Here is a 17,282-nt window from a genome sequence, read left to right on the forward strand (position 1 = left end):
CTGAAGTATCCTTCTGTGTATAATTGAAATTCCTCTTCTACTGAAGGAATTGTTCTGCTTCAGCATAAGAAGATATTTTTGCACTGCAACTTGCAAGCTCACATGATTACAAACTAGCCAAAGTGCTCTAGTCAGTTGGAAGCAGCGCAGATTTCAGATATACTTGCTTTTCCTGTGTTATCATTGGTGGGTCACAATCACTTTGCCTCGGTTTCCCTATCAGCAAAAAGATACAAATTACATACTGTAGATGATAGGCAGAATAAATGCCTGGTTGTAATAAATTATGAGATAAAACTTCAGATTGGGAAGGGAAAGTATGAAATTAGCAACTTTCACTGACGTACACATACATTTATAGTTATGGAGAAAGGAATTTCTAAAAGGTTTTGTATTGCAACACTGGCTCTTTAATTGCAGTGAGACACTGTAGGTAAAGCTCTCTTTTCTCTTAAGAGCTGTGGTGTTTAATGCTGTGCACAATTAGTTTTCCTGTTATTCCTTATTTACACTCCTTTACAGTGTACACGCTAAACCTAGTTTTAGCTAAAGAAAGCTAAGTAGCTATCCAAAAATACCACCATTCACTGTAGTTAGACTTTAAATGAAGATAGCAGATCTTATCATTTGCTTTCCACCATGGTCATTAAGTGGATGTGAAGAAAGTAGTTGTAAAGACCCTCTTTCCTTTTCACAGCAAAGTAGGCAATATCCTTTCATTATTTGACAATGTGTTTTATTATTTTAAAAAAAAGTAGAAATCACGGCTACTTATACAGATCACAGTATTTTTACCTAATCCTTGCGTGTCTGAATCATGAGTAGTCTAGTGAAATCAATGGGACTATTTACTTGAATGAGACAAAAATTTGGTCCTCTAAATATTTCTCTAGTTGAATACAACCTGTTCTAGAATCAGTTATTAAGCTACTTACTAGAATTTAAGTTCGGGTGATTAATGGTTGTTTACAAAAGAACATCTTTATTGATAAGAAACATATGACATGGATCAGGAACATTCTCTTCACCTATATTGACATTCATGTACCCTGGAAGCCTTTTATATGCAAGAAAATGTAAAGGAGTGTACTTCATTTGTTCCAGAGACCTCCAACTGTACTTTTATTTCAAAAAGGACCATCATTTTTATATAAATTCACAATCTTTTGCTTGCTCTTACTACAAAGCACACACCAAACTTCCATATAATGTATATTAATAAATATTCCTTTTGCACACTGAACTCGGATACCAAGAAACATGGAATAACCTTCACCTTATTGTAATATTTTTATTTTTTTTTTAACCCAGATGCCTCCATTAATAGATAAATGAAGTGGTCTAACTGATTACATGAAATGATGTAATTCACCTATACCCATTTACTTTTCACAAAGATGAATTTTATAATACTCTATACTCCGGAAAAGGCACAATGCAAGGTAATAAGAGTTGTGGTGCATGGCATACAAAAACAGGACTAAAGTGTAGAAATCTGTCATTGCCACATTTTTCCCATTGGCAAGGCTATTCACTCTTTTCCGATGTCTCAACAATGTTGAAAGGTAGGTAAGATCAAAAACAAAGGCGCAAGTGCAGTTATACCTAGAGAGCACTAGGGGGCCCCACTGGCATAGTGCATAACTTGCCCTTTTAAATTGATTTTTGCTGCTTTCTTCAGAATTTGTGGTTTCAATTATAAATCAAATTAAGAAAGCTTTTTATATTTCAAATGTAGACTCTACAGCACTTCCCATACTTCATGCTCTCTTGTTTTCTAGTTTTACTCGGTCTGCAGTGCAACTTTCCTGTCTTGTGGCTTCAAACAGGAGATTAAAGAAGGGAATACCAAGAATCCCCTAGAGTTTTTCTTTTAATTTACCAGTCTCTTAATCCTTTCAGTAATTGTAACAGATGCTGGGCACAAAGTTCTGCCATTACAAATCCCCTGGTGCAAGTAGTGCTGGGGAAATCTTAGCACCATACATTGCAGATGCTCAAGTAACACCTACTCTTACCGCATGAAAGAAAAACCCCCAATTCCATTCTTGGCTCTCCCACTTGCTGTATTTTTACTAATGTGTAGCTAGATACTTTGTTGAGCTAGCTCTTTGCTTGAGTGGACCTTGCACACGCAATTTTAAAGAGACAGTATAACATGATTTAATGAAATTGCTTTGAGGCAGTATATCAAAATGTTTAGAAAAAGATTTACCAATTTTTCCATTAACATCTTTAACATTACCACAGTGTTCCTTAACTTTACTATGGTTCCTTCAACTATATCTCCCTACAAGGGCAAAATTAAATATTTTAATGGCAAAAACTGAATTTTACCCACCTTCAGCAAAAGGGAAATTATTTAAGCGCTTGAGACTAATGTTAGGAAAATGCATCAAAACCATGAAAACATTTTACAAACATTAACTAAACTGTTTAATACACATACTACGTTTCCCTTATTTGTCCTTTGTATAGGGCTAACAGAGGAATCTTCAAAAGATACAGGCAGCACTGAAAAGTATAAACTTGAATGTTTCTAAAAAACTATACCAGCATTTTGCCAAATGTATTTAAATCAACTGAGTCATTTCCTTCATCTAAAAGAAAGAAAAAAGTTTGACCCACAGTCAGAGACAGACATTTGGAATAAACACTTCATTGATAATGACCTCTATCAACAACAAAGAACATGAGCAAACAAGCAACTCTAGAAAAGTCACCTTTAAGGAGACATTAGTTTAAAACTGTAGGAATCTTAATGGATCCACAGCTTTTCCATCAAATCCTCTTAATGAAGAAGATTTTCTGATAGGCAACAGAACACTTGGAAAGCAGGCATCAAACGGTAGGTTGGAGGTATCCATTATTTATATCTTGTGCTTCCTCCATTTCTTGCAAACAGTTTGGAACTTATCTTGCAAAGTGCTTTGAGGGGCACAGTATTTTACAGGATTAGGCCTTTGAAGGACAGCAATACAAAACTTTAAGGACATTTCTACTCAGAGTCCAAATCAAGAGTTAAGCCTCAAAAGCTACTGATGCAGCAGCACTCACCAATGCTGAATCCACATTAGTAACTTGTTTTCTGGGGTGTGTTTATATATGCACATATATAAACATGCCCACTCTGCGTTTTTATAACCAATTATTGTAACCGTGGTTTTGTAAGTCACCCTCTTGATTCAGTCCTCTTGCAGTATTAGGTAGGTGTGGCAATATCAGTAGTTGCAGAAGAACTTCAGAGCAGTGAGTGCAGGTGGTAGCAAATAGGTAGGACTAATTTGTAACTAGATTTTTGATCTGCAGATTACTGATTTGTGATAGAGAAGAATTTGATTTAAATTCTTTTCAGAAAGACAGCATATTTTGGTTGTAAAACCCAAGTAAGTGGGACAGGAAGATCTTAGTATAAGGGTGACCCAGCAGTGGAGTACAGCCAGTATAGGAGCGCTGATATCACACCCTCTTCCTTGCTGACAGGATAGTGGTATAAAGTGCGCTTACGAATAGTTGAGCATTAGCAGAAGTTTGTCTGAACACTCCAATCTGAGATAGTTTAACAGCCCTGTGACACTTTTATAGGCCAGTATAATATAGAAACAGCTCTGAGGCTTCTTTAACACAGCAGTGGAAGTAATGCTCATAGCAATAGGGCAGTGTTTTATGTCAGCATTCCACACCATCCCCTGACCTCCACTGTATACGCTGTGGGAATACCCAGGAGTCTGGTCCATAATCGTTGCCATGCCAATTTTACCTAGTGCCAGTTGAAGACATTTCATATAGGTGGGATACAGGGCGAAGAGAGGAAGAAATTGTGCTCTTCTGCCAAGGTGCAAGTTCAAACTACTGCAAACTTTCTAGATCTAAGCTTGTAACTCGGGAATTTTAACAAATCCCAGTTTTATTTTCCAGTTTATAAATGCTGTTTCTTATGTTTCTCTAAGAGATGTATAGTGGAAAGTATTACATTGCACTTTTGGCATTTGTACATATTTTTATCCTTGTGTGTTTTTACATGTTTCTCCAGAGCACATCTATCTATAGTGGAAAACTCACACTCGTTGCAGCGTAACTTTAAATGAGTTAGTAAGTGGCGCTTCAGGTGGCTAGAAGTGCGGAAAGCAAGAGCACACTGATCACATTTGTATGGCTTTTCACCTGTATGAATTCTCAAATGCTGCTTGAAGTTTCCACTATGGGCAGTAGCATAGCCACACTCTTCACACTTGTATATTTTGACAGGTAGCAGCGACTGCTCTTGGACTTTGCTACCAGCCAGGTTTTTTTCATCTAAGTGTGAAGCCAAATGCCACTTAAGGGATTGCCATTTGTCTGTTGAATAATCACAGTTCCTACATTTGAGGCGTTCCATCTTTAAATGCACAAGCTTGTGTCGATTTAGATGGCCTGACGTACGAAACTTCTTCTGACAAGTGTCACAGCTGTGGGGTTTTTCACCTGTATGAATCCTTGTGTGTAGCTTGAGGTTGCTTAAAACATAAGTGATGTAATTACACTGTTCACACTTGTAAAGTTGTGAAAGACTTCGTGATGGCAGAACATGTTCATTTTCTTTGCCCTCATGAACATCCATCTGTTTCTGAAGGTCTTCTGAGCTGAATATGGAACGGACACACTTTACGTCTTTTGAAGAAATAAGATCTTCCCTTTTAGGGCAGGTGCCCTTATGTATTTCACAGTGCAGTTTAAGATCGTCTGAAGTGCTGCCCAAATAATGGCAATGGTCACATTCTTGACCTTTCTTTATGTGCATAAGACTATGTCTCCGCAAATGGCTGGAGGTGCGAAACATCTTGTTGCACTCTTTACACTCAAATGGTTTTTTGCCAGTGTGTATTCTAAAATGCAGCTTAAGGTTGCTAAAAATATAAGTGGAATAATCACATTGTTGACACTTGAACAGTTTGTGAGAAGTCCCAATAGGAGGCTGTACATCAATACACTTAGCATTTTCCTCAGTCTTGGGAGCATTTGTAACTATCTCATTACATTCCTGAACTTGTGAATGAGTGACCTTCTGAAAACACAGATGCTTCTCTTTGCAAAACACTAAATCACACTGATCGCTCTTGTAAATACTGAAAAGAGTTTCTGATCCAGTCCTCACAACAGGCAAATTGTTGGTTCCCTGGCTGCTTTGGCACGTTTTTTTGCTACAGCATATATTCATATCCCTCTCAAATTCATTCTCCTGTTCAAGTTCTGCTCCTGAAGCCAGCATTTCATGTGTCTCATTAAGCAGGTGATCATCCCATTTATTGTCAGAACCAGAAGAAACCCAATCCTTTTGGTAATCATTGTCATCTTTACATGCTTTGCTTTTACTGTATTCATTACTCTCATTTGCATAATCATTTACAAAGCTCTCATCACAGCCTTTAACTTGAGTATGAAATTTCTCATGAAAGTAGAGCAGTCCTTTAGAGTAAAATACTAAGTTACACTGATCACATGTATAGCTCTTTGGAGGACTTTTAGTTCTCTTCCCCTCAACAGGCAAGCCAAGGTGTTGCTTCCCTTGGCACAATTCTTTGCCAGCATGTATATTTGTGTGTCTCTTTAAGCCACTTGTGCTTGTGAATGATGACTGGCAGAATTCACAGGAATACGGCTTAGCCCCTGTATGAATGTAACTGTGTTTCACCATGCTTGCAAAATACAGTGAAAAAAATGTACAGAACCTGCATTTGTACAGTCTATAGCCAGCATGCCAGTACATGTGATTTAGCATATAGGACAAGCTAATACAAGAATAGTCACACTGGGGACACTGATAAGGTTGTCTGCCTTTATGTCCCTTCATATGATAAACAAAAAGCTTAGGATCTGGTGAAGCAAAGAGACAAATTTTACAAGAAAAAATAACTGGAGCATCTGCAGTTTTACAGTCCCTTTCGATTCTGATGAAGAATTTCTCATACTTACTTTCCTTTTTTTTATTCGCAGATTGTGTTTTTGCTGGGTTCTCCTTCCTGGCTTTTTCAGTGTTCATACTTCTACCTTTTCTTGTATTTTTCAACCTGGTCATTTTCTTATGAAATTTAAGATGGCGTTTAACGTTGACAGAAAAGAAAAAGCTTCTTTGGCAAAAGCAGCATTTGTGAATTTTTTTATCCTGATGTGCTGAATAAACATGTTTCTTTAGAATATTTTTACTTGCACACACAGAGCTACAAAACCTGCATTTCACATTCAGTGTCTTCTCATGCTTGCACGTAGAACAAGATCCCATAGAAAGAGCTTCACTGTTATGCTCATTACCTAGTAGGAATGTCTCTTCTTGATGCTTTGCATTTGGGTGTTTTATAATCACATGAGAAACATCACAATCTTCTTGCTTATCCATCTCCCTGGGAGAATGAATTACAGACTGATGAATAAACTCTTCAGAAATATTTAATCCAGGATTATCACAAGTAGTCGTTGCCAAGTCCCCTACATCTTCTAGCAACTCTCCTGCTGTAGAAAAGTCACCATTAATACAAGTAAAAAAAATACTTTGGACTTGCTCTATTTCTTTTACAGCATTCAGATCTTCAAATTTGCTATCCATTCCACAATTCAGAGTTTCATCTGTAGAACCATTTCTCATTCTTGTTCTGTCATCAGTTTTATTCTTTGCTGTCTCTAAAGGGACAGTACCTAAAAATGTAAGAAAAATACATGTGACATGTCATCCAGTAATCTTCTACAGCCTGGCATGATCTCAGTAACTCCCACCTAAGTTATGATAGGGCTCTCTTGTTTTCTCCATTTAGCCTAGTGATAAAAGTGGAAAATTACTGACTGCCAGCAGAGTTTGTATTCAGAGTACGGAATGCCACTCACTGATGCTAAAAAAGGTAAAATGATTTCCTTATATAATTTCACTCAGCTGTAGTAGAAGTGGACCACACAACATAACTACTGGTTCTCCAAGAGTATTCATATCTTCATAGCCCTTAACTTTGCTCACCAATAAGGATAAGGTAAAGTGCTAAATTAGGGACTGAAACCACTGACTAGAGGTATAAATAATGTAGGAGAGGTGCAGGGCAAACTTCCCCCAACAATATGGGGGGGAGGGCTAGCTCAGTGGGTTTGAGCATTGGCCTGCTAAATCCAGGGTTGTGAGTTCAATCCTTAAGGGGACCACTTAGGGATCTGTGGCAAAATCAGTACTTGGTCCTGCTAGTGAAAGCAGGGGACTGGACTCAATGACCTTCAGGGTCCCTTCTAGTTCTAGGAGATAGGATATCTCCATTAATTTTAAAAATTTTAAAAAAAATGTATTTTAAATTTATTTATTTTAAATTTTAAATTTAAATCTGTAATACACCTGTTATTTTGGTCCTGGGCTACTTGTGAGCAAAAAATGCTGATTGGACAAAGTCTGTGCAGAAATTTTGTGCTGGGCATGAGAATGAGACCAAGTTCATTTTCATTCACACCAGTAAATCATGTACCACGTTTCTCCATACAATCATAGAAATGAACACTTCCGTGGACAGGTCTTGAAAATTTACCTAATGCCTAATAGTCTGATGACTCAGTTTACTAGCCAGGATGGAAAATGCCTGTGCCACCATGGTGCCACTCCACTCCAAATTAAAGGAACAGAACAGCTGTGTACCATTATAACACTGGCAATCATCTTTCTATTTCATAAATGTATTGCATGTGCCTCTACTGGGGTGGTCAAATAGCAGAAGTCAGAGTATATCAAATTCCACCATTATTAAATCTTTTTCTTTCCTATAATACAATATGGTGTAACTTTATCCTGAGCTGTCTTCAGTGCACTTCCTTGCTCTTCCCCATTTCTCACTCCTGTGTTTTGTACCTCTTTCTTTTCTCACTTCTTCCCCAAATCTCTCTTAATACCATACTTCTGTTTTTTAACCTTAGCTCATGACTATGTCTTTGTCCTTTTCTCTCTCCCTCTCTCTTACCTTCAGTCTCAACACATCTCTCTGCTTCTTTACAATGGAGTGCTGGCTGGCACTCTTGAGTGCTGTCAGAGGAACTGATTGCAGAGGTCTCACGTTCCTTTCCATCTTTAAATATTGCTCCTGGAATCAACTGCCTGGTTGTCTCAATAGTCAGACCATCTCTATCCTTATTGTCACCACATGAGAGAGGAACAGGAACCTTTTGGCAATCAATGTCACCCTTGCATTCTTTGCTTTCGACACATCCATTTACCTCTCCAGGGTCCATTCTGGGAGCTGAGGGACATGACAGATAATTTTGGCTGGGTTTGCTACTGCCCAGAGCATATTGATCACTTAAAGAAACTTGGGGTGAATTTAATTTCTCAAACACACTTAGAGTAACCTGCTCTCTCTCTGGACATTTTAGAACAACTTCTTCATTCAAGCTGGGCTGCACTTGACTCCTTAGATCATCACCACTTGAAGGCACCTGCTTTTCCTCTTTGCTTTTTTTTAGATCACCATCATTGGAAGTGGCCGCCTCTTCTTCTTCACTCTTCAAAATATCATCACTACTCAAGATTGCCTGCTCTTCATCTTCACTTTCTGGAAAATCATCATCACTCAGCACAAAGATAGTGATGGGAAGGTCAATTTCAAAGACATCAGACTCTGAAAACAGACAAAAACAGTATTAGCACTCCTTCCAAAAAAAAAAACAAAAAACACAAGGCACCTAACTCTCTTCAATGTAGAGTAAGATAGAGGCCCATCTACATAATCAAAAATTGCATTGCTACTTGGCAGTTCCAGGATCTACTGCGCACAACATTTCTAAGACACCTTGTTTCCATACCCATGCTTCACAGGCATTGCAACCACCAGCGGAAAACACAATTTCTGAGCACATCTCAGCCCAGCCTGTAGCTTTGTCAATGCAGTCCACACCAGAAATCTACATATTGTGTAGTGTTACAGCTACGTCTCCCAGCTTCATGCCACAATGCAATCTCCATCAGCAGGCATGAGAACTATTACTATTATTTGTATTACAATAGAGCATAGAGGCCACAACTGAGATCAGGATCCCATTATGGAAGGCACTGTACTCTCATACTCACACGCACACACACTACGAACATCAGACCCAAAGTTTGTTTACAATCTAAATATACAACACAAGCAAAGGGTAGGAAGGGAATCAGGCACAGAGAAGAAAAGCGATTTGATCAAGGTCACACAAGAGGGCAGTGACATAGGCAGGAATCCAATCCAAGTCTCCTGACTTCCAGTCCAATGCCCTATCCACTAGACCACACTGCCTCAAGACACCAAGGTTCTCACTGGTCTTGGCTCTGCTGGGGAAATGTCTGGAGAGAATATGAAAAAAAGTTTATTACTAAATATAAGCTTTAATAAATATAAAAACGAAAGAAAAACATTTTTCTTCTTCTCTTGTAAATTAAAAAGTTTCCTCATTTCTAAACATCTATATGTAGTGAGAGCTCTGTGTCCTACGTTCTTATAAAAATACAATCTAAAAAATCCCACCTACACACTTCTGTATTTCCTCACACAGTTTTGGTTTTTTTTAAATTTACTTTTGGGGAGGAGTGGTGGGGATAGGAATGTGAGAAGAGGGATCAGGGGTCATCTTATCATCTAACTTAAATTCAGAGGGGTAGCCGTGTTAGTCTGGATCTGTAAAAAGCAACAGAGAGTCCTGTGGCACCTTTAAGACTAACAGATGTATTGGTGCATAAGCTTTCGTGGGTGAATGCCCACTTCGTCAGACGCATGTAATGGAAATTTCCAGAGGCAGGTAATTTCCATTACATGCGTCTGACGAAGTGGGCATTCACCCACGAAAGCTTATGCTCCAATACATCTGTTAGTCTTAAAGGTGCCACAGGACTCTGTTGCTTTTAACTTAAATTCTTAATTCTTCGGGAAGCAGGAATTATATGTTCCTATTTGTCTGCAGAGCACCATGCTCAGCTACAGCACTGTCACAACATAAGAACAGCCATACTGGGTCCAACCAATGGTCCATCTAGCCCAGTATTCTGTCTTCCGACAGTGACCAATGCAGATGCTTCAGAGGGAATGAACAGACACGGGCAATTAATTTAGTGAGCCATCTCCTGTCACCCAGGATGGTAAGGGACACCCAGAGCATGGGGTTAAAGTCTATGAGATGATGAAGAATGTAAGGTCAGAAGGGACCATCATGATCATCTAGTCTGACATTCTGCACATTGGAGGCCACAGAACCTCACCCACTTCTGTAATAGACCCCTAACCTCTGGGTGGTTACTGAAGTCCTCAAATCATGGTTTAAAGACTTCAAGTTACAGAGAATCCACTATTTACACTAGTTTAAACCTATAAGTGACCCAGGCCCCATGCTGCAGAGGAAGGCAAAAAAATAAAACCCACTGGGGTCTCCGCTAATCTGGCTTGAGAGAAAATTCTTTCCCGACCCCAAATATGGCAGTCAGTTAGACTCTGAGCATATGGGCAAGACCCACCACCCAGACACATGGGAAAGAATTCTCTGTAGTAACTCAGAGCCCTCCCCATCTAGTGTCCTTAATAGCCATTGATGGACCTATCCTCCATGAAATTATCTAATTCTTTTTTGAACCCTGTTATATTTTTGGCCTTCACAACATTCCCTGGCATATTTTGAAGAAGCACTTCCTTGTGTTTGTTCTAAATCTGCAGCCCATTAATTTCATCAGAAGATCCCTGGTACTTATGTTATGTGGAGGGATAAATAACACTGCTCTACAACCAAATTGCTTCTGAAATAAATGTAGTCAAACTTTACTAATTCTGGGTCACTGAGAATGAAAATGATGCTTAAAATTGTTGATTGGCTCTAGTTTTCAAGATATGCTATTGGGTCAGTATATACGACCCTTGACTTGGGAATGGCGGAGGATAAGTGAGTTATAAAGGGAAGGGATCTCAATTTAAACCAGAAATGACTAAAATACATCTTTGACTGGACCTATGACTAAATCTATGACTGGGTTTGGACAGTACTTGCTTTTTAGGCAAAACAATGAATGATGCAATCTGAAGCTGGTATTGCATCATGTTATTCCTAGAAGTCATGGATGATGCAATCATAACGAAGCTTACATCACTCTGCTGAACAAATTGCCCTATATCAGCTCTAGAAATCATAGTGTCGTGCTCTCTTATTTGTCAGTGTTTGATTTTGCAAAGGGACACATTTCTGTTTAGCCAAAGTGAGCAGAGATGCCTCGTACTTGTGTGAACAGTGCAGATAACTTTTGCTATGTTTGTGGTGAAGTGACTTTTGCATCACAAAAACGCAGTATAACCACTATGGTTAAGAAAGCCTATCACCTTTATTTTGGCTGCAAAATTGGTGATCAGGACAAGAGGTGGGCCCCACACATATGCTGCAACACAACAAATCTTCGCCAGTGGTTGAACAGGAAAAGGAAATCTATGCCTTTTGCAGTGCCAATGATTTGGAGAGCCAACAGATCATACCAGCAATTGTTACTTCCGCATGGTGCCTCCAGTTGGGAAAGGTGTGTCAAAGAAGAAAAAGTGGACTGTGCATTATCCAAACATTCCATCAGCTATACGCCCAGTACCCCACGGAGAAGGACTGCCGCTTCCTGATGCGCCAGAATCATTCTCACTTGAGTCAGATGAAGAAGAGATGAAACTTCTGGTCCTGAACCATCAATGTCACAGGACCCACATTTTCTCCCATCCTCCTCCTCTGAACCACACCTCATAACACAAGGTGAGCTGAATGACCTTGTCAGGGATTTGGAACTACCCAAGAGTAAGGCAGAGCTGCAACAACATCGATGGTGTGATGGCAGCCTTCAACATCGTTCACGATCCAGATGAGTGGAGACTGTTCATTGATTCATCGAAGACGAGTCTTAAAGCTGTTTTACTGCATAATGGCAATGTTTTGCCATCAATTCCAGTTGGTCATGCAGTCCATATGAAGGAAACCTATGACAACATGAAACAACTTTTGCGGCGCATAAATTATGACCAACATCAGTGGCAGCTTTGTGGCAACTTGAAGGTTGTTGCTCTCTTGCTTGGTCTGCAGATTGGATACACAAAGTACTGCTGTTTTCTCTGTGAATGGGATAGTCGTGCAAGAGATTCCCACTACATCAAGAAAGATTGGCCACTCTGACAGTCATTGGAGCCTGGGAGGAAAAGTGTTCGGCATCCACCACTTGTTGAATCAAGGAAGATTTTGCTACCACCCTTACACATCAAGATGGGTCTGATGAAGAACTTTGTCAAGGCCATTGACAAAACACAAGCAGCTTTCAAGTACCTCCGTGGAAAATTTCCAAGGTTAAGTCAAGCTAAGATAAAGGAAGGTGTCTTTGTTGGTCCTCAGATTCGTGAACTTCTTCGAGATGATGCATTTGACCATGCACTGCGTGGCAAGGAAAAGAAGGCATGGAAAGCCTTCCAGTGAGTGGCAATAAATTTTCTCGGAAACAACAAGGCAGACAACTACATGTTGTTGGTGGAAAACCTCCTCAAGGCATACAAAAGCCTTGGTTGCAACATGTCACTAAAGATACATTTTTTGCACTCTCATCTAGATTTTTTTCCACCGAACTGCGGAGCAGTGAGCGATGAGCACGGCGAGCGATTTCACCAGGACATTGCAACAATGGAGAAACGCTATCAGGGCAAATGGAGCCCATCAATGCTTGCAGACTATTGCTGGACAGTGACAAGAGATGCTCCATTTAATGAATACAAGAGACAAGCCAAGAAGCGCCGTACATAATAGTTTTTTGCCTTTTGTTTCATAATACATTTTATTTATATAACCCTTTTGCTGATTTTTAAAGTGTTACATAAACAGGACAGGTGAAATATTTTCATGTGTTTATGGTTGCTTCACATGATAAGACCTAGGTTTACAATTTATGATTAAAACTCTACTATCTACACAATATACATAGACATAAAATGTAAAAACTTAAATATCTTAGAAACAGTAGCCAGTTGGTTTGTCATATTTGAAATCAGCACATCAAAATACATAATAAATAGCACATTTTATCTCTGAAGCAGACGATTTCTCAAAAATTGTAGACCAGTGTAATACTTCCCTATTCACTTTCTCCACACCATTCAAGATTTTATAGACCTCTATCATATCCCCCTTAGTTTTTTCCATGCTGAACAGTCCCAGTCTTTTTAATCTCTCCTCCTATGGAAGATGTTCCATACCCCTAATCATTTTTGTTACCCTTCTCTGTACCTTTTCAAATTCTAATACATCTTTTTTGAGATGGGGTGACCAGAACTGCATGCAGTATCAAGGTGTGGGCATACTATGGATTTATATAGCGGTATTATATCATCTTCTGTCTTATTATTTATCCCTTTCCTAATGGTTTCAAACCTTGTTAGCTTTTTTTTGACTGCTGCTGCACGTTGAGTGGATGTTTTCAGAGAACAGAAATTAAAAGGTACAGTGACTAGAGTAAAATCCCTGCAAGCTTCATGGACACTTTTCAGAGACACCATAATAGAGGCCCAACTTAAATGTACACCCCAAATTAAAAAAAAAAACACAATAAAAGAACTAAAAAAGAGCAACTGTGGCTTAACAACCATGTAAAAGAAGCAGTGGGAGATGAAAAGGCATCTTAAAAAGTGGAAGTCAAATCCTAGTGAGGTAAATAGACAGGAGCATAAACACTGCCAAATAAAGTGTAAAAATGTAATAAGAAAAGCCAAAAAGGAGTTTGAAGAACAGCTAGCCAAAAACTCAAAAGGTAATAACAAAATGTGTTTTAAGTACATCAGAAGCAGGAAGCCTGCTAAACAACCAGTGGGGGCCCTGGACGATCGAGAGACAAAGGAGCGCTTAAAGACGATAAAGTCATTGCTGAGAAACTAAGTGAATTCTTTGCTTCAGTCTTCACGCCTGAGGATGTTAGGGAGCTTCCCAAACCTGAGCCGGCTTTTGTAGGTGATAAATCTGAGGAATTATCACAGATTGAGGTGTCACTAGAGGAGGTTTTGGAATTAATTGATAAGCTTAATAGTAACAAGTCACCGGGACCAGATGGCATTCACCCAAGAGTCATGAAAGAACTCAAATGTGAAATTGCAGAACTACTAACTATGGTTTGTAATCTGTCCTTTAAATTGGCTTCTATACCCAATGACTGGAAGATAGCTAATGTAACGCCAATATTTAAAAAGGGCTCTAGAGGTGATCCCGGCAATTACAGACCGGTAAGTCTAACATCAGTACTGGGCAAATTAGTTGAAACAATAGTAAAGAATAAAATTGTCAGACACATAGAACATAAATTGTTGGGCAAAAGTCAACATGGTTTCTGTAAAGAGAAATCATATCTTACTAATCTATTAGAGTTCTTTGAAGGGGTCAACAAACATGTGGACAAGGGGGATCCAGTGGACACAGTATACTTAGATTTCCAGAAAACCTTTGACAAGGTCCCTCACCAAAGGCTCTTACGTAAATTAAGTTGTCATGGGATAAGAGGGAAGATCCTTTCATGGATTGAGAACTGGTTAAAAGACAGGGAACAAAGGGTAGGAATAAATGGTAAATTTTCAGAATGGAGAGGGGTAACTAGTGGTATTCCCCAAGGGTAAATCCTAGGACCAATCCTATTCAACTTATTCATAAATGATCTGGAGAAAAGGGTAAAAAGTGAGGTGGCAAAGTTTGCAGATGATACTAAACTGCTCAAGATTGTTAAGACCAAAGCAGACTGTGAAGAACTTCAAAAAGAGCTCACAAAATTAAGTGATTGGGTAACAAAATGGCAAATGAAATTTAATGTGGATAAATGTAAAGTAATACACATTGGGAAAAATAACCCCAACTATATATACAATATGATGGGGGCTAATTTAGCTACAACTAATCAAGAAAAAGATCTTGGAGTCATTGTGGACAGTTCTCTGAAGACATCCACGCAGTGTGCAGCGGCAATCAAAAAAGCAAACAGGATGTTAGGAATCATTAAAAAGGGGATAGAGAATAAGACAGAGAATATCTTATTGCCCTTATATAAATCCATGGTACCCTCACATCTTGAATACTGCGTACAGATGTGGTCCCCTTATCTCAAAAAAGATATACTGGCACTAGAAAAGGTTCAGAGAAGGGCAACTAAAATGATTAGGGGTTTGGAGCGGGTCCCATATGAGGAGAGATTAAAGAGGCTAGGACTCTTCAGCTTGGAAAAGAGGAGACTAAGGGGGGATATGATAGAGGTATATAAAATCATGAGTGATGTGGAGAAAGTGAATAAGGAAAAGTTATTTACTTGGTCCCATAATATAAGAACTAGGGGCCACCAAATGAAATTAATGGGCAGCAGATTTAAAAAAAATAAAAGGAAGTTCTTCACCCAGCTCACAGTCAACTTGTGGAACTCCTTGCCTGAGGAGGTTGTGATGGCTAGGACTGTAACAGGGTTTAAAAGAAAACTGGATAAATTCATGGAGGTTAAGTCCATTAATGGCTATTAGCCAGGATGGGTAAGGAATGGTGTCCCAAGCCTCTGTTTGTCAGAGGGTGGAGATGGATGGCAGGAGAGAGATCACTTGATCATTGCCTGTTAGGTTCACTCCCTCTGGGCCACCCAGCATTGGCCAATGTCGGTAGACAAGATACTGGGCTGGATAGATCTTTGGTCTGACCCAGTACGGCAACTCTTATGTTCTTAATGACTCAACAATCTCTTTCTTGAGTGATAACAGCTAATTTAGACCCCATCATTTCGCATGTATAGTTGGAATGTTTTCCAACGTTCATTACTTTGTACTTATCAACACAATCTTTGTTCTATGTTAGGATTGCTTACTGCAAACACATCTGGACATAGTAATTAGTACTACGAAAATTTCGGTGGATCCCTTAGAACAGTTAAAAGTTTCCAGGACCAAAAAGTCATCTCATACGGTTTCATCTTGAGCATTCACACTGTCACCCCTGCAGGACTTTGTGAGTCATTTGGCACAGCTCACCCCTTGTTTGGGACAGAACATCCCAGGTTTATTAGGCAGGAATTCAGGTGAAATTACCCAAGTCATTTAACACAATTGCTACTCTGGGTTTTGTTCCAGGTTACAAACCTTATTTCCCGATTACAAGCGTAAGGATTTTTGGTACCGAGGCGGATAGAGTCACATCAGCAGAGCTCGCTTCGCCAAGGAGCCCAGAGGCATCATCTCTCCCGCAGACTAGTGGTCACGCTGCCACCCGGCCGGGCAGGCGGGGCTCGCAGGCTCGAGTTCCCCGCGAACTATCGGACCCTCGTTCTGAACGTGCCTCCACCCAGGCGAGCCAAGGGGCCCCCGCCTTTGTCCCCCGTCCCCGGGGGGGTTGGGGCGCCCGGCCCCTTGCCCTGCCAGGGCTCCGCCCCGCCCCGACCCACCGCCCCCGGCCCGGCCCCCGGCCCGGCCCCCGCCTCAGCTGGAGGCGGCCGGACTCCTCCCGCTTCCAAATCAGGCCCGGCAACCGGCGTCTCCCCGCCGCCAGGCACCTACCGCCGCTCCCTGCCGGCTCCGGACTCAGCGGCGCCGCCGACATGGCTCAGGCCGGCCCGCGGACCTAACAACCGTCGGACACCTTGGAAACGTGCCGCTGCGCGTGCGCCGAGCTGTCCCCGCGCATGCGCGTTATAGGAGCGACGCCTCAGCCCGCACCTTGCCCGGGAGAGCTTTGCTGGCGCAGGCGCGGAGGAGGGCGCAGGCTAGGGGGCCTGTGCGCTGCAAGGGGCAGGACCCTGCTGCCCGGCGTGCGCCGTGCGCGCACTAACTGGGGCCGGCCCGGGGGCAAAGCCCACCGCGGGGCTGCAAGGGGCAGAGCCCCCTATACTTGGGGGTCTGGAGGGCGAGGCACCCCCCAAGTAGGAGAAAAAGTTAAAAATAAGGGCACAAGGGAAAGGCCAGTCCATGCAGACTGGCTCGGAGTGGGGTGCTAAACCTGACTACAGCACTGCCTGGGTGGGTAAGACCCCCCCCCCCCTGCAGGATCTGGTAAAAAGATTTATGGAACCTATGTGACTCCTTTAAAAACAGCACCACATTTCAAAGGTGACCCCCTGTGGCTCCTCCCCCCCAGCCCCCCGCAAGCAAGTTTACCCTTTTTGGGGTGACAGAGCAGCAAATATAGCAGCAAGGGTCTCCTTAAACAGACTTTCCTGGAAAGACCCCCATTGCGGTCCCCACCCCAAGGAGCTAGCAGCCTTGCCCACCCCTGAATTAGGAATCTTTCCAAGAAGGTGCTGACACACTCAAGGCACGGGG

The 17,282-nt window shown here is 41.0% G+C and overlaps 1 protein-coding gene across 1 annotated transcript; it reads right to left on the reverse strand.

Annotated features, from left to right (window-relative positions):
* Nucleotides 1–608: 608 nt before the first annotated feature.
* On the reverse strand, nucleotides 609–16,592 carry LOC128835002 (zinc finger protein 107-like). Its single transcript, XM_054024283.1, has 3 exons — nucleotides 16,521–16,592; nucleotides 7,959–8,612; nucleotides 609–6,669 (listed from the first exon to the last, which is right to left on the reverse strand). Exons 1-3 carry the CDS (start codon nucleotides 16,561–16,563, stop codon nucleotides 3,920–3,922), a joined length of 3,447 nt encoding a protein of 1,148 aa, XP_053880258.1. The 5' UTR covers nucleotides 16,564–16,592; the 3' UTR covers nucleotides 609–3,919.
* Nucleotides 16,593–17,282: the final 690 nt, after the last annotated feature.

The sequence above is a fragment of the Malaclemys terrapin genome, chromosome 3 (genome assembly GCF_027887155.1).
Source record: "Malaclemys terrapin pileata isolate rMalTer1 chromosome 3, rMalTer1.hap1, whole genome shotgun sequence".
Classification (NCBI taxonomy): domain Eukaryota; kingdom Metazoa; phylum Chordata; order Testudines; family Emydidae; genus Malaclemys; species Malaclemys terrapin.